Below are 18,510 nucleotides of genomic sequence, written 5' to 3'. Positions count from 1 at the left end.
GAGCATGGCATCGGAGTCCTTGAGGGAGTGAAGCTACGCAGTCTTTTCACTAAACAGGCTGTTACTCTCTAAGGGGAGATCTTCAACTGTCGCATGGACCAAGGGAGCGGACCTGGACTGGTACAGCCTGTGTCATTCCATTACAGCCTGGACCATGAGGTAGCTCAGGCTAGAGTGAGAGAACAAGAATTCAGTCCCTTTGGAGGGCACAGAGTACTTCTCAGCCCTCTTTAGTGACAGGGCACAGGTAGCTGATGTGTGCCAAACAGCTTTAGCAAGCTCCCATATGGGCTCATTGACTGTGAGCACCACTTTAGAAGAGCCAGAGTGTGGAGAATGTCTAGAAGCTTATCCGTGGGAGGATCCTGAACCTTTCCCAATGGGATCTGGAGGGTTTCCTATAACCCTCCTCAGGAGTTCCTGGCCTATCATCTGTGGGAGAAGTGAGACGGATGCCACCGCCTCACCCGAAAATGAAGATGCAGTCAGTGAATTGGACAATACCAACTGTTCCTGTTAAGCAACAGGTGGCTGAGACTCCTCCCTTGGAGGTGATCTCTGGATGACAGTGCCCAGGGTCCTCATAGTCTGGGTTCCACATGTATGGATTCCATGGTCCCACAAATGGCCAGGGGGTAGGTATATAAGGGAACAGATACTGACCCCAGCAGGGTACCATTGATCCCTAACCCCATAGTATAGGTCATAGTAGGACTTCCAGACCCTCCTGGAGTTCTCTGTCTGGGCTGATGATGTCTTGTGTTTGGGCTGCAGGGGAAGCCACTGGCACTGTGTTAGTAGGGCACACTGGGGGTGAGGAGGGAAGAATTTACTGCCAGATAGCTGGGGTAAGTCCGAGAGGAAATATGTACGGTTTGTGTACATGCAGCCTAGTGCAATTAAAACCTGGTCCATGACTGAAGCTTTTAAGTACAGTAAATACAAACAAGGGGCAGGGGGGTTAATATACTCAGCAAATCTTTCCAGTCATTCGCTCATGCAAGGAGATGACACAGAAGTAACTTAAAGTACTCAGTAAAGATCAAGTAGACTTTCTGCTGATTTCTGATCCCATAAAGAAATATGCTTCCCCAATAAATTAAAAAAAAAAAATGCTGACACAAAAATGGAAGCTGTGGCTCCTTTGTCCAAAAATTTCAGTATAGTTGAGTCATTTAATCCCTTCTCCTGGCCTACGGGACTAGGTTTCAATGTGGGGGATGGGGAGAAGAGGTGAACGAGAGGAAGGAAACTATAGTTTGGTACCTTTAAGTTTTATTTTAGATAAGCAATCGCAGCAAGAAAAATGTTTTCTTGCTCAGAGACATTGGTCAGTTAATTTCAGTTTGCTGTCCGAATCCTACACTTTATCTTTTTTCCCCACCCTGTCTTCCAACTTTGCATGTTTAGCAGGGATTCCCCCAGCCTTAGTTCTGCAGTTGCTCCCTTTGCTCCCCAATGAGTAAATGTAACAGGGGAGAACTGGCTAGGAAAATTAGGCCAGTCCAGAAGAAAGCAAACTAACAGTGGTTCTCAAACTTTTGTACTGGTGACCCCTTTCACACAGCAAGCCTTTGAGTGTGACCCCCCCCAATAAATTAAAAACACTTTTTAATGTATTTAACACCATTATAAATGCTGGAGGCAAAGTGGGGTTTGGGGTGGAGGCTGACAGCTCACGATCCCCCAGGTAATAACCTTGCGACCCCCTGTTTGAGAACCCCAGGATTACACCATAGATTTAAGCATTGACACTAGTTTTTACAAAATGAAGCTTTTTGTGAGTCACTATATTTGACTTGGAGATGCCAGAGCTAAATGTAGGTTCTCAAGAAATTTATTGTTTACTAATGTCTTAGGTCTTGGTTCTAGCTGTGTTGCTCTGTATAAGTATGGGCTTGAAGCAACAGCTGGAATCACATTTGTAATGAAATAAAGCTAGAAAGCAGTTTTGACACCGTGAATGACCTCCAAATCAAACAGACTATAACAAACAGAAGGGTCCATTTAATACAATGCAGTATGCAATTACCCTGCCACATGCATGATTAATGAACAGAATTGTGATATGAAAACAAGGATATTCATTAGTCTAATTGTTTAAGCCTAGTTCAAAGTGTAATACATTTTTCATTTTGATGGCAACATTAAGCTTATTATATACACATACACACACACGTATATGGTTCCCCCTTTCTTACCCCAAAAAGGTATACAGCTCTTAAGTGGGGCTTCATCAAGGAACATAAAGTCAGAATACCAGTATATATTGTGAGCAATCTCTGACACATCTCACATCACTGGCCATCATGGACATGACACAATGATGAAAGAAGAGTCTTTGGAACCAGTCCAAACCCTTGTGTACAGCATGTCGCTGCAAACTAAGTATTATTTAGGTTGTACATGTTGAACTCACCAATATGCAGCCAATGCCACAAGGCCCATATCAAGATGAACAACGGGGTCTATGTTCCTTATACTTATCCTGCCACAGAACAGTGAGCAGAATCTATCTCATCAGAAGCTCTCATTTACAAAATTAAACTTTCTAGCCCAAGAATATAACTTTCAGACTGTGACTGCTGCTATCCCATCTGCTCATGTCTATAAATTACCTCTTGGAATATTGTTTTAGTCTTAGCCTACTCCCATTCAGTTTAACTCTGAAGTCTAATGATGACAATATAAAATATCAGCACTGAATTATCTGACTGCTAAGCATTTTATCAGACACACAGCCATTGTTCTTAATCTTTTTCAGACTGACAGAGAATCCATGAGAGACCGTGATGGGTGGCCGATTGTTGCCAATGATTGCTAGAATAGGGAACTAGGAGTTCAACCTCCAAAAGATCTCAAGTCACCTCTGCCCACAAGGAAGGAAGGTAGATGAATTCCTTCTCCAGTGAGATTAATAGTTTTTCCTGGTTAAGCCTCATCTAAAGATTCTCAATTCAAGAATTTTTGACTCATCTTCTTTTACATATTCTGCTGACTGAACTTTCTCTGAAGCAGTCTATTTTGTTTCAGACTACTTACAATTCAGGGAACAAATGACCAGATTTTCAAAGGCATTTTAGGTGTCTAAAGAGGCAGATGGGATTTTCAGAAGCACATACAAGTGTAACTCACATTGGCTTTAGGCACTTTTTAAAGTCCCACTTATCCATATCTTTAGGCACCTGTCATAAATATAAAGGGAAGGGTAAACACCTTTAAATCCCTCCTGGCCAGAGGAAAAATCCTTTCACCTGTAAAGGGTTAAGAAGCTAGGATAACCTCGCTGCCACCTGACCAAAATGACCAATGAGCAGACAAGATACTTTCAAAGCTGGAGGGAGGGGAGAAACAAAGGCTGTCTCTGTCAGTGTTGCTTTTGCCAGGACCAGAGCAGGAATGCAGGTCAGAACTTCTGTAAAGGGCTAATAAGCAATCTAGTTAGATATGCATTAGATTCTGTTTTGTTTAAATGGCTGATAAAATAAGTTGTGCTGAATGGAATATATATTCCTGTTTTTGTGTCTTTTCGTAACTTAAGGTTTTGCCTAGAGGGATTCTCTATGTTTTGAATCTGATTATCCTGTAAGGTATTTACCATCCTGATTTTTACAGAGGTGATTCTTTTACTTTTTCTTCAATTAAAATTCTTCTTTTAAGAATCTGATTGCTTTTTCATTGTTCTTAAGATCCAAGGATTTGGGTTTGTGTTAACCTATGCAAATTGGTGAGGATTTTTATCAAGCCTTCCCCAGGAAAGGGGGTGAAGGCTTTGGGAGGATTTTGGGGGGGGAAAGAGGTTTCCAAGTTGGCTCTTCCCCCATTATATATTTGTTAGATGCTTGGTGGTGGCAGCGATGAAGTCCAAGGTCAAAAGGTAAAATAGTTTGTACCTTGGGGAAGTTTTAACCTAAGCTGGTAAAAATAAGCTTTAAGCGGGTTTTCATGCAGGTCCCCACATCTGTACCCTAGAGTTCAGAGTGGGGGGGAAGGAACCTTGACAGCACCTAAATACCTTTGAAAAATCTAACTTGGTCACTACATCCTGCTGTTTGGTATGGTTGGTCTCACTACTATAGTAAGCCCTGTAATGGATACAGTTTGAAGATGAAATTTTGCTCATTTTCGTAGATAATGACAATTAGCACCTATGAGACCTGTGTGAAGCCTTCCCCAAGCAAATGAGCTTGCCTGCAGCCATTCATCAGCACCTCTCTACACTGAGGGTATTCTACACTGCAATAAAAAAAAACAAAACAAAACAAACCACACATAACCCTGTGGCTGGCCCATACCAGCTGACTCAGGCTGCCTGTTTACACTGTAGGCTTCGGGTCTCAGGCTGCAGCCCGAGCTCAGGGACCCTCCCAGTTTGCAATTTTCTAGAACCTGGGCTCCAGCCTGAACCCAGAAGTCTACACTGCAATTAAAGAACCCAACTTCCACAAGCCTCAGTCAGCTGGCAAGGGCCAGCTGCAGGTGTCTAACTGCAGTGTAGAAATACCCTAAGAATCTCTGTATAGTCCCTGAAAAGGAAACCAGTAGCTAATGAGTCAGGAAAAAGAAAAGCCACCACAAACTAAATATGGCCAACTCACATAAATCCACATAGGGACATATAAGATGGAGATTAGAATAGATGATCTGAAGGTCTAACAAAGGAGATACATTGTGCTGCTTCTTAGTGAAGGTTTGTCAATAGCCACCACCTTTGAATTTCAATGGCTCTGTCACATAGGCAAACACTTACTACAAAGGAAAGCAAAAATAGTCAAGTATTAGGACACTTGTAATCATTCCTATTTAAAATTAGATTGGTGCCAACCTTGGACTAAGGCAGTTTCAAGGCTCTCATGGTTCAGTAGTTATTTTGCATTGTTTCTTGTAGTTACTGCTGTTTTCAGACTGATTCCTTACTATCAGGGGCAGCATCCATGCCTAGCTCCAACAGAACTTCTCTGCCTCTACTCAACGGTTTATGTTACATGGCCTCCCAAGGGTTTACAGTCTCAGAGACGTTGTTTTTAATTGCATTTGTGACGCCAAACCCCTTGCGCTTTTGTCATGTTGCAGTTTGTTTCCAATAAATGTGTCAACAAATCTGGTATCTTCTATTTGTTTGCCTTTGTATTCAGTCTTTGTGCTTTGGTATTTTTTAAGTTAGGTGCACTTCAGTTTTCATTGCTTGCCAACGCTCTAATTTGAGAGGCACAATTTTTATCAGCACTACAATGCCCATCGCTCTCTTGAGTTGCATCGGGGTCGCATCCATTTGTGGTTTAAATTTTGGCCCGGTTATCCATTGTAACGAATAATTTAGCTTCCACTTTGTTCATCTACTCCCACAACTTAGCTCGATTACATAGATCTGTAGCATAAGGCTCAATGATCTAACTTGCCAGACAGTTTCTTGTAAAAAGCTGTGCCATTCCCGAGTGACATCCTTGATTCTGCTCTAATTTCTCTGCAGTAACATTTGCTCTTCAGAAATGCTTGGAAGCACTGGCCTTGGGGGAAAAGGAAGCAACCCCACCTATCCAACAAGACACTCCACTGCACATGCTTTCCCCTCTGGGGAGATGATGAGAGAACACATACACACGACAAATGTAGAGTCATGTTCCTTAATTCACTACTGGAAGCTCAGAGGCTACAGTGATGAGTAGGGCTCTACCATATTCATGGTCCACTTTGGTCAATTTAATGGTCATAGGATTTTAAAATTAGTAAATGTCATTATTTCAGGTTTCAGAGTAGCAGCCATGTTAGTCTGTATTTGCAAAAAGAAAAGGAGGACTTGTGGCACCTTAGAGACTAACCAATTTATGATGCTCAAATAAATTTGTTAGTCTCTAAGGTGCCACAAGAACTCCTTGTCATTATTTCAGATATTTAAATCTGAAATTTCATGGTGCTGTAGTTGTAGGGAGCCTGACCCAAAAAGTTGTTGTGGCAGGGTTTGCTAGGTTATTGTAAAGAGGGGTAGGGGTGTGTTGCGGTACTACTACGCTTACTTCTGCACTGCTGCTGGAAGTGGCGCTGCATTCAGAGCTAGGCAACCGGAGAGAGGCAGCTGCTGGTCGGGAGCCCAGCTCTGAATGCAGTACCAGCAGCAGCACAGAAGTAAGGACGGTATTGTATGGTGTTGCCACCCTTACTTCTGCACTGCTGCTGGCATGGCACTGCCTTCAAGGCTGGGGACCCGGCCAACAGCCGCCACTCTCCAGCCACCCAGCTCTGAAGGCAGTGCAGAAGCAAAGGTCACAATACCGTGATCCCCCTAAAGTAACTTTGCAACGCCCCTGCAACTCCCTTTTGGGTCAGGACCACCAATTTAAGAAACGCTGGTCTCCCCTATTAAATCTGTATAGTATAGTGTTAAAGCACACAAACGACCAGATTCACGATCCGGGACACGTTTTTCATGGCCGTGAATTTGGTAGGGCCCTATCAATGAGCATATTAAAAGTCAATATAGAATAGTTCTAACAAGTTCCCTTCCACAGTGAGGGATTCAGGTGGTTTCATTTGCTCGATTATTTGCAAGCATATAGTTTACTTCCAGTACCATGTAAAAGTTGCAACACAGAAGTGCTAGAAAATCTTTATCTTAACACCCTGCACCCAGTTACCTGACATGACATGGGTCAAGATCACAAAAATATTAAGCTTGTCCCATGACAGACCAATACTGACTAGTCCAGTGGCTACTCATAATCCATCCATACTACTAAACAGAATCATATTGTACGAAAACAATGTTAGTAGGTTCCTTGACATGATAGTAGGTTGTATTATGTAGTCATAATTTACTTTACAGCACCAAACAAATGGTTCTCTAGTGCAGCATATTCTAAAGATTCCTAGGGTGATGGAGTGTTCTGTCTTTTTTTTTTTTAAATAAATATTTATTTTCAGGAATTTTAAAGCTACTTTTGGGGGAGGGGGGAGAATGTGAAGCTTTGTAGCTATAATTAACCTGCATAATGTTAGATAGTAAAAAACTAAACATAAAAGGGGTAAAAGTCTACTTGCATTAGCCAGTCATCCTAGTCAAAAATCCTAAAACTTTGCACATTCAAGAGCAGGGGGGAAAAACCCTGTAACAGTTCCTGCAGTTCATCAGCATGTGTGGGCACTGTATTTGAAAAGAGATAAGCAATGGATCTGGTAGAAAAGCAGTAACAGTAGGCTTGGAAGGATTACATATTTTTTTAATTGGTACACATCAATCTCACTGTACACACAAACTGACAACAACAACCTTCCAACAATAATAAAACAGAAATTTAGGCAAAGTAAGAAAAACGCTGCTTCAGAACTTAGTCAAAATCCAGTGATGTAGACTTTTGAATTAGGCTGGTTAGAAATGGACTAGTGAATTAATCGTAAAATAGGTATGATTTGTTGAGTTTAGGATATTTACTTTGTATATTTTGTCATGTGGACAATTTGCATTATGATGTATGAAGTTTTAAGTTTTGGAATCTCAATGTCTATCATTAAATTGTCTGTCCCCTGCATAATTTCCTGCAACTGTGAATTTAAGAAAAATGTTTTAAAAATTGCTTAATAAGAAGCCTCTATTATCCATCAAATAATAAATATATATATATAATATTGCCAGGCCTACATAACAGCAACATAGAAAGCCATTTGAATATCATATACTCTTGACATTATGTAGGCTAGGAAAAAAGTGTTTTTTAAATTTATTTTAACTCAAGTAAAATTTGAAACAACTTAGCACCTAGTATAGGCATAGTTTAACATAAGCTAGCTGGTTGTAGTATGTCCTAGGGGGAGCCCAAGTTACATGACAACCAGCTAGCATAAGTTTAAAAAGGCATTAAGCTGTTAATGTAGCAGATGCAGGTACATTTGAATTTTCTAGTTTGATATATATAATATCAATCAGCCTTTAGAAAGGAAAACTGTAATGCAATACAAGATCTAACTGCTACAGCCAAAAAAAAACCAAAAAAAACACACCCCTACCCCCCACAAAATCCACAGTTCTGACACCTCTTCATTTCTCTTTTGAAGAGAAGAAAAACAATTGTAAAGGCATTTGAACTCACAGGTTTTAATGTTAAATAGTACTGAAGCAGACAGGAGTTCTCAGTGTTGATATTACTGTTGCCAACTCCTTGCAAATTAACTGTGAGTCACACAGTTTTGGAGCCCGTAGCAGCAGCTCTTGAGAAAATGCAAAAATCTCCTTTGTTCCACTGATTTTCAGAGTTGGTTTGAAAACAGGGGTGCCGAGCTGTGGGCAAGAGACCCTCTGGAGGACCAGACCTGTCCTTGCCACTGCCCTGCTTTCATCCCTATGAAAGGAGCAGAGGGTCATGGTAGCAGGAGAAAGGGAGGCGTGGAAGAGCCCAGGGAAACAAATTACACCTAGCTACTTGCAGTTATGATTGTTTAAATCAGAATACATTAATTTTATTTTATTGTCATTGTATAACTGATCAAAATATTTAAAAGACGTTTTACAAATACATTGGAGATTTTTTAAAACAAAGATTCTAAATAATTATTGTGTTAAAAACAGTCATGGCACACTGAGGCCCAGACAGTAGATGACCCCTTAAATCTTACCCATGTACGCATCAGTTATGATGTAACCTGGCATTGTCCATCTAGCATAGGATATGTACTGCTAGCCATCACAAGCAACAGGATTTCTGAGAGTGCAGGAGTTGGTCTCCCCATGACAAGAGAAGCTCCAACCCCATGCGAAATTCAGCCCTGCTGGAAGCTGGCAGTCTCTCCCCTTTGCTTCCCCTTGGGAGAACAAACCAGCAGCTCAGCAGAGCTCCACTCCCTCTTCCCCTCCTTGGAGGGATGTGAACAGGACAGTGCCGCCTCCTCCTCCTCCCCTTCTGCACCCGAAGAACCCTTAAGAGGAGCAGTGATCAGGCTGGGGACTGAACTGAGAAAGAATGGGGGACAGGATTAATTGCTGGGCAGGCAATGGGGGTGAGAGCTCCTTTAGCAGGGCCAAAAAATCACCTTTCCCAATACACTTGTGAGAAGAGCAACACTAACTCTCTCGCATACACCCAACAGAATTTTTAAAAAATTCAAGAGACTAAAAAGCCCACAATATAATTTTAACAAAAGAAAATAAAAGCATGATTTTGGGGGTCTGACTCATGATTTTTGATCTCTTGAGATCTGCATAATTTCAGTATTGCCAGAGAAGCAAAATTTCAATATACACCAACGAGCAGCTTGTACATGCACACAATATGCATGTCTTCACTGTGTTTTTCGTGTAATCTATTACATACTCAGCAATTTATAGTTTAGTCTGCATATAATTTCTAGCCAGTGTTGCCAACTTCTAAAAAAGAGACAGACTAGGCTTTTTTTTTTAATTAAAGAAAAACAAAAAACACACAACCACCAACACACAAAAAAGCACTTATCTAAACAGTTTCAGGGACTTTGAGTTTCTTCAAGTTTTGTTTCAGTGGAAACTGTCTGAAGTCATGCTTAATTAGGCAAATAAAGTAGTGATGTCAGAATTTACTGACACCAGAATAATAAGATTTCTAGTTTGTTTAGCCAAAAATGCTGTAGGAATGTTTGGGCAAAGATTGTATGGTGCTTGCTACCATAACAAGGAATGCAAACTGGTCACGTTAAACACCAAAAAACACTATTAGTAAAAAGTAAGAATCTCTGTGTGATGAAGCATAAAAGAGGAAAAACTACATGTTTAAAACAAAAACAATGAGGAGCATGCATCTGAAGAAGTGGGTTTTTTACCCATGAAACCTTATGCCCAAATAAATCTGTTAGTCTTTAAGGTGCCACCAGACTCCTTGTTGTTTTTGTGGATACAGACTAACACAGCTACCCCTCTGATGTTTAAAACACAAGATACATTTGAAGTCACTGTATGTTAGATATGAAAAGTTCGGGACCAGAGAAACTTCTGGAAGAATCAGCAAGCAATACACCAGTCCAATACATATCCATATAATCCTCAGAAACAGAGGATTCTTTCACTGTAATATCAGAGCACTATTTTGCATCAAACAAGTAAAATTTGTGCATTGTTACAAAAGCTAGATGGCTGAAGATATTTACTTCTACACTCCTAAAATGAAAAGGGTTTGCACTGCTCTAAACATGTGCACTGGGAGGACAGAGAATAGGCTACATAGTGTCCTGGTTTAATACTCTTCTAAATTAAAGTACGTATTGAGCAACAAAAACAATTCACCCCTAGTGGACTATAATCGTGTTATATAGACTATTTCTGTTCAGGACTAAGGGCATGTCTACACAGGAAGACAAGCCAAATTAACTCCAGGTGTGAATTTAAAAAACAACAAAACACTTGTGTGGATGCCTTCATTCAAAAGTAAGGTGGCCTTTGTGAATTATGCTGAAGTGAACTAAAATAACTTTCTTCTGAAAGAAAGTGTTCACACAGGAGTTTAAATGCGCTTAAAAGTCACATCTTTAGTAAATTTGGAGTAACTTCCTATGTAGAAAAGTCTAGGAAGAGAAAGTCTTAAAATAAAAAAAAACCATGATTGTTAGACTACAGAAAGTAAAGTGTTCAACTTCAAATTTAAAATAGGATCTTACTCAAAAAATCCATTTTTCTTTTATCAGAATCATATTGCTAAATTTGTTTTATTGCTTAAGGCACCTCTGATCATCGAAGAGTCAACATTGCAAAGACCTTGACTAAACTAGGCTTCCCCATCTCTCCCCCTGCCCCCTGGTCCCATTTTCAAATGGAGCTGAGCCAGTGACAGCAACAAAGTCAGTAATAATGGGGACACTAATGTAGATGGCTCCTGGCAATTGATGATATTCTGTCTACACTAACGCGCCTATCATTACCAGCAACACAACTGAATTGGTGGTAGCAGGGATTGAAAATTTTGTGCATGAAAAAAAAACCCTGGTGTAGACACCCTTTAAGAGGGAGATGTGGTTACCATTTCATTCTGTGTTTCATGAGAATTGTTTAAGTGACAGTTAGCTAGCCCTCTGCAAATCCTAGGAGACAACGGAGAGCTCAAACATAACCAAGATCCTCATCTGAGGTGCAGAACTTTAACAACTGTCAATTATGTGAAAGAAAAATTAAAAGATCACTTAAATACCAGGCGAACTAAGGAATATCAGCTGGGCTCACTTGATACAGTTATCATTGGGACCCAAACTCTGAATCCCACAATGCCTTTTTAAAAGTTAGTTCTTGGAGTAGAGCCATGTTTAATAAAGATGCATCTGTGTGCAGCATTTACCATTACAGTAATGCTCAAAACTACTATTGCTAAGAAATTCTTCAAATTTCATATTGTAGATATGGTCAACAAACCCAGACACTAAATTTTGCTTAATATTAGGTTTTTACATAGCATCTTTCAGCCACAAATCTCAAGGCACTTTACAGAGCAAAGCACATTAAACCCCTACATGAACACTTTATTGTGAGAGAAAGTGGTTTTAGTTCACTTGTTTAGCTTAATTCACAAAGGCCACTTTACTTTTGAAAGAAGGCATCCACACAGGGATTTGATGCACTTTAAATTCACATCTGCAGTTAATTTGGCTTAACTTCCCATCTAGACAAGCCCTTAGTCCTGAACAGAAATAGTCTACATAAACAAGATTAAAGCCCAGTTTGCTTCATTTTTCTTAAGTGCAACATTATCATATTAAAACATTAAAGAAAATGGGGCTCTATGCAATTTTCAGTGTTGCCATAAAGTCTCACTGAATTGTCAATAACTAGAGCACTACCAAATTCAGGGTCCATTTTGGTCAATTTCACGATCATAGGATTTTTAAAATAATAAATTTCACGATTTCAGCTATTTAAACCTGAAATTTCAGTGTTGTAACTCCTGACCCAAAAAGGAGTTGTGTGGGGGTCACAAGGATATTGTAGGGGGAGGCTGGTACTGCTACCCTTACTTCTGCACTGGAGCAGTGGTTGCTGGCCGGGAGTCCAGCTCTGAAGGCAGCACTACTGCCAGCAGCAGCACATAAGTAAGGGTACGGCTACGCTACCCGCCAAATTGGCGGGTAGTGATCGATCTATCGGGGATCAATTTATCGCATCTAGTGTAGACTCGATAAATCCCCGATCGCTCTGCCTTCGACTCCTGTACTCCACCGTGGCAAGAGGTGGAAGCGGAGTCAACGGGGGAGCGGTGGCAGTCGACCCTGCGCCATGAGGATGCGAGGTAAGTTGACCTAAGATACGCTGACTTCAGCTACGAGAATAGCATAGCTGAAGTCAACGTATCTTAGGCCGATTCCCCCCCACTGCAAAAAAAGGGTAGACCAGGCCTAAGAATGGCATGATACAGTATTGCCACCCTTACTTTTATGCTACTGCCTGCAGTGCTGGGCCCTCAGTCAGCAGCCACTGCCCAACTGCCTTGCAATACCACGACACCCCTTCCTTTCCCACCCACCCCAAAGTAACCTTGCAATGCCCTTTTGGGGCAGGTCCCCCAATTTGAGAAACACTGGACTCCACCTTGAAATCTGTATAGCATATGGTAAAAACACACAAGACCAGATTTCACAGTCCATGATGTGTTTTTCATGGCCATAAATTTGGTAGCGCCCGATCAATAACTTTGTATAGAAATAGTCATAGTATGCAACACAGCTGTGTAGTCTGAGCATCAACAGTATACAGCAGAACAAAACCCAACTTATCTAAAGAGACCCTCCCAAACAGACTACAAGAAACTTCATGTATCTACAGTAAAAGGCTGAATGACTATGTTGATCCTGTTGTAACTTTAACTTCCAGTCCCAAGGAACCTGGGTACTTCAATTCTGAAGCTGTGAACAACTAACTATCCATAACACTCACCTCTATCCTCTCCTAACATTAATGCACATGTACTTATGTTTTAAACTACTGTTAGAGCAAGAAGATTCCAAGCTGAAGCTGCCACTCCAGCCTTCCTTTGGAGTTTCTTGGCTTTTGTTAGTTACATTATTAGCTATTTGAATGAATATTTTCTTTTTAGTGGAGTGTTTAAATAGTGGCTCAGGGAAGGCTGTTTTTCCATTAGAGGCTCCTAAAAGTAAAAACCCCTCATTTAACAATGCATTTTGTTAACAAGATGACAATTCTCACCATTTCTCATCCACTCTTCCCCATGCAGTATAGTTTTGCTACCACAGATCTTTACTTCTTGGTCAGTTATGTTTCTGTAGAACAATTAGGAGGTTTCTTCCAGAGGATGGTCTTAGTATTTTCAAAGTACTTATTATTCATTTATCAGACACCAGATGTACATCAGTTAATATACCACCACCACTACGTGGCCATCAATTAGTACTTCAATAATGAAATGCTACAAATATATTACTAAATTTCATAGATCTATATTTCTATATTTGAAGCTGTAATGTAAATGAAACATTTGCCATTTTACAAAGAAGTCAGAGTGAAGTTTTATAGAAGAGGATGACCATCACAGGAGGAGCTCCATTGCTCATGTAATAAACTTTAAAAAGTACCCCAGAAAACGTTGTTATGTAGAAAACACATACATCTAAAATAAAAAGAAGAAGAATGTAAGATGGCTTACTCCTCCCTTGGAATTTAACCTGTATTAAGTGGGAGCTCCAGCTCCTGAACTGCCCTTAGCTGGTTGCTGGAGAGTACGGAGCACACACTTTGAAAACTGTAACACCACTCTTGTCATAGTCTTACTGCATGTGGTTGTGCTTTGGTAGGAAATTGTGACAAAGAACTTTAAGAACACTTAAAAGAGTGAATGAATTTCACTACAGTTATCACCAGACATCCAATAAGTCTGTTCTAAACTAAAGCACTATGGGCCAAATTTCCTTCCTTTAAAAATATCTGGCCCTTCATGCTGAACAAGTATTGTTTCAAAGGGTAATCGTCTACCCCATTCTGGATTTTACACTGATAGTTACATTTGTTATTTAGGACATCCACTAGTAGACAGAGGAATTTTGCAAGCACTACAGGAGGTCCAAGTGCTAATGAGGAGATTTTTGCATTTCCGCTCATTGTCCCTCCCCCTTCTCCAGAACATGCCTTTCTAAAACACTCATTCTATTAAATTTAAATATTCTGTTCTTTGCTCCTCTAACAACCTTATCAAAAAGCTGAACTAGAAAACAAATCAATCAGAATTACATTGGCATAAAACTCTAGTAGCCTAGTTGTCGCTACAAAATAGAACTAACACTTCCTAATGCATCCAGTTTTTCAACCAATTGAAAAGATATTTATTCAGCAGCGTCCATGGAATTTTTCTGCACTCATTCAGTCTTCAGGCAGGGATCTTATCTCCAAAAGTAGTACAGAATCAACAAAAAAAATAACTAGAAGGGAGTAAATCATCCTGAACAATGAAGTTAATGGAAAATTCCACTGAGGCATCATGCTAAGCTCTAAAGAGGAAAGGGAAAGAGAGGAGTGCCATTTTCCAATTTTAAGTTAAGTCAGTCCAAACTGACACATTGTCACTATTTTAGGACAGACAGACATTTCAGCTATATGTTGAAAAATGTGTGTCTTCACAACTAACGTCTTTAAGAAACTATAGTCAAAAATAACTATATTATTTTAAAAAAAATAGTTTGGTAATATCAAAACTCCTTTGTAATACAAATATATAGCTATAATCTTAACCAGGAGTATGTAGACAAGTATGAACACATTTGCCAAAACTGATTACTTCCTTTGAAAGTTTATTTTTCCCGCTACATCATATTGTCTTCTTCCAACACCTTTTAATGGTTTTCTACTTCTACAATGGAGTATTCAGAGCATTGCTAATGCTACCAATATCTTGTAGACAAGTCTGTCCTCTTTACTGTTAACACCATCAAAATGAATACTTAACTCCAGAAGTAAGATTCCTTACTGTCAGGACTTAAGTACAGTAAACTTGACTATCTAAATATTCTCTGGTTTCAGAATAGTCTGTATTCACAAAAAGAAAAGGAGGACTTGTGGCACCTTAGAGACTAACAAATTTATTTGAGCATAAGCTTTCGTGAGCTACAGCTCACATTGCATCCGATGAAGTGAGCTGTAGCTCACGAAAGCTTATGCTCAAATAAATTGGTTAGTCTCTAAGGTGCCACAAGTCCTCCTTTTCTTTTTGTAATTGTTCTCTGCATTCCAACAAACCTCTTCAAATCTTTAAAAATACAGTTCTACATGTTATTTGGTTTTTAAACTTTTGAAAAAAGTATATAACGATTCCCCATCCCCTCAAGCCAGTTTACCATGTATTCCAAAATTTTGATCAGCTATAAACTTGAGATTCAGGGACTCTTTAAGACTGTTTCTAATTTCACTATATGTGCATTCAAGTTTTAGGGGAAATCCGTTACCCAAACTATTTAAGTCTATAAAAGTATAGTTTGTGCTGTGGAAAGCATACATCCCTCCCCCCACAACGACCCCTCTCCTCCACAAAAAAGTAAATGAGACAAGGTGGGTGAGAGAGACCAACAGAAGTTGGCCCAATAAAACACTCTCACTCACCTTGTGTCTCTAATATCCTGGGACAGACAGGGCTACATATGCATATTTAACACACACACACACACACACACACACACACACAAAAGCTATACACATTCCCTATCTCACAGGTCTGACCAGAAGGCAGATTCACAATCATACTCTTTGTCTAGGTGTACTAATTTCTCCACCACAGAAAAACAAGAATTTAAAAAATGCACAACCATCTTTTGAAGTAAGCAATGAAACCCAATGACAATTTTTCACCTACAGTACTTTTTGGTTAGCAAAAATAGGTGTTAGATCTCTGAAGTCAATACTTCTTCCTCTGAAATATTTATATTTACAATACCAAGTGAACTGTTAAGAACACTGGTGGGTCTTCTAGCAGTGCAGAGCCAATGAAACAGTAAGTTTATAGATTAGTGCTCTTAAACAATCAAGAAAAAAAAGAAACCACATTCATGGGGACAAGAAACAATTTCCAACTGAAACGAAATGGAAGTGGAAAAAGGTTTAGAACTCCTCTCTTCCTCCCTCCCTCCCCCCTTTGATTAAGGCAGGAGAGTGCAGTTGAGATGGGAAGCCTCCCAAACAGGACAGTCTGAAGCAAACCAGCACATTCTCCCTGCCAACCACTAAACCGGTTTCTGGGAAAGAACTTTTAAAAGCTTATCCGGCTTTCAGGCCCATTCGGAAGTGCTTGTTCTGAACGCAAATATCCTCTCCCAGGTTACCACAGCCAGCGTTACACAAAAGACACTCTGATGTTACACTTCTGTTTCTGACAGGAACATTAAGACACGCTAACCAGCTCCCTCCCACCCCCTCGAATATTTCCGACTCGGTTTCCCAGGGCTATCAGCGATCGCTAGCCGAAGGGAGAGGACTCAAGAGGAGCCGCCGGCTGGTGCGAACAGAATCCAGGCACGGGCAGAGTAGCCGCCGCCAGCCTGGAGCCCCAGAAGGGCGAAGGGACTCCATGGCACCCGACGGGAAGAGCTGGGAGAAGGGGCCCGAGGCAGAAGGGCGAGCGGGCGTCAGCCCGGGGGGAGGCTTCTCAGGCGGGGGAGCGCGGACAGCTCCGGGAGCGGAGGGAGGTGGGGGACGGGGCGCGCGGGAAGGGGCAGCCCCGAGGGGAGTGAAATCCCGGCCGGCCGACGCCGGGGGGCGGAACTGGCGCGGGCGGGTTGCTCACCTCGTCGTCGTGGTGCTGGCAGTAGCTGGCCCGGTCCGGGAAGACGGAGGCGAGGATGCTGTAGGGCGTGGCGGGGTACGGCTGGCCCAGGGCGAGCGGGGCGGCCGGCCCGGGGGCGGCGGCGGCGGCGGCGCCGGGCGCCCCGCCGAAGCGCTCGATGAAGTGGTCCTTGGTGAGGCGGACGCGCTGGTGCGCCCGCACGCAGTTGTCGCACAGGTGCTCCTGGCAGTCCAGGCAGCGGGAGCTGGCCGCGTTGCCCTCGTCGCAGGAGCTGCAGCGGGGCTCGCCCTGCCGGCTGTGCGGCCGCCGGAGCAGCAGCGAGGACGAGCCGCCCCCGCCGGAGGCGGACGGGGACGGGGCGGCCGCAGAGGCGGCGGCTGAGGAGCCGCTGCCGGCCGGGCGGTGCTGCTGCTGCTGCTGCCGGGGGTGGTGGTGCCGGTTGTTGCCGCCGCCGCCTCCCCCCCGGCCGTTGTTCTTCTGCTCCTCGGCGGCGGCGGCCGCCACCACCACCACGTCCAGCAGGTTGCTGAGGAGGAAGTTGGAGGAGGGCAGCGCGTCCATGCCCGAGGGCTCCGAGATCACCACCTTCTGGTCGCAGATGGGGCAGCGCAGCTTGAGCGCGTCCCCCGCGCCCGGGTGCTGGCGCTGCGCCTCCAGGCACTGGCGGCAGAAGGCGTGCAGGCAGGGCAGGACGTGCAGGCGGCGGGACGGGGCGCAGGACGAGCCGCCCGCCGAGGAGGAGTTGGAGGTCTGCGAGGAGGAGGAGGAGGTGGAGGAGTTGGAGGAGATGGGAGCCGGCGAGCCGCACATCTCCTTGCACAGCGGGCATAGCTGGAAGTCCGCCTCGGGAAACGAAGCCATTTGCAAGCGGCCTGGCTGCCGGGGGCGGGGGCACGAGCCGCGGGGTGCAAGCGCCTCAGCAGCAGGGACTCATGGACGAGCCGGGTTGCAAATCGCCTGGCATCGATTATTAGTCGGTGTCTGCAGGAAGCCGGGTCCTCGGAGCGCCTCGCCCCCGGGGAAGGTGGGGGGCGCTGGGTGCGGTTGTCCCGTTCGCTGCTTGCCAGTGGAGTCCGCCTTCCCTACCCGTACTTAGCTTCCAATCCCGGTTCGCATTGGACAAATTGTATCGATTCCCCAAAACTAGTCACTGGCTGACACAGAGTCTCTGCGAGTCTCTGCCTGTTTCCCCCGGGATGGGCAGTTCGACAACGTGGTTGGTGACTATGTTCTTCTTCAAGTGCATGGGCGCCACTCCTGTAATCTCCCTCCCCCCCAATCCAGTGTGAACTGGACCGGGCGCTGCGGGAGGTTCGGCTCCGATTTCCGCAGCAGCGGGAGAATAGCGTCGGGGGGTCTGCGGGGCAAGCCCCCCCCGACCCTGAGGGGCTGCTGGGCGGCGAGGCAAAGGGCTTACAATTTAGCTCCTCTCGTTGGGGGGGGGGAAGAGGAAGGAGAGAAATATTTTGTTTCGGTTTTCCCCCTTTTGCGGCTCAGTCCAGCTCTAGGAGAGGCAGAGACACTGAAACACAGTGGACAAGCAGACTCCTCCGGCTCCAGTCCTCCCCCGCCGACGCCTGCTCCACCACCGCATGACTGGGGGATGGGGATGGAGGGCGGTGTTGGTGCCGGACCCCCCCGCCCCGGGAGACACTCAGGCTGGCGGGATGCAATAAAGAGAGGCACCCAACACTGCAGCGAGATCGCTTCGATGCTCCGCGGCCCCACTAAGCGCGTTCTCCCCAGCCCTGGATCGCTCCGAGTCGCTGCCCGCACGCCCCCCTGGGCTGGC

The 18,510-nt window shown here is 43.5% G+C and overlaps 1 protein-coding gene across 1 annotated transcript in view; it reads right to left on the bottom strand.

Moving 5' to 3' along the window:
* TRIM71 (tripartite motif containing 71) overlaps nt 1-18,186 on the bottom strand; it is a 93,661-nt gene extending 75,475 nt beyond the window's left edge. Inside the window, exon 1 of the mRNA XM_073333350.2 lies at nt 16,719-18,186. Coding sequence (XP_073189451.1) covers nt 16,719-17,579 — 861 coding nt within the window. The 5' untranslated portion in view covers nt 17,580-18,186. The remainder of the gene's footprint in view (nt 1-16,718) is intronic.
* Between the last annotated feature and the right edge of the window lie 324 nt (nt 18,187-18,510).

This window comes from Lepidochelys kempii, chromosome 2, assembly GCF_965140285.1.
Source record: "Lepidochelys kempii isolate rLepKem1 chromosome 2, rLepKem1.hap1, whole genome shotgun sequence".
Lineage (NCBI taxonomy): Eukaryota > Metazoa > Chordata > Testudines > Cheloniidae > Lepidochelys > Lepidochelys kempii.
The sequence above is the reverse complement of the archived record's forward strand: the minus strand, read 5'-3'. Positions and strand labels throughout refer to the sequence as shown.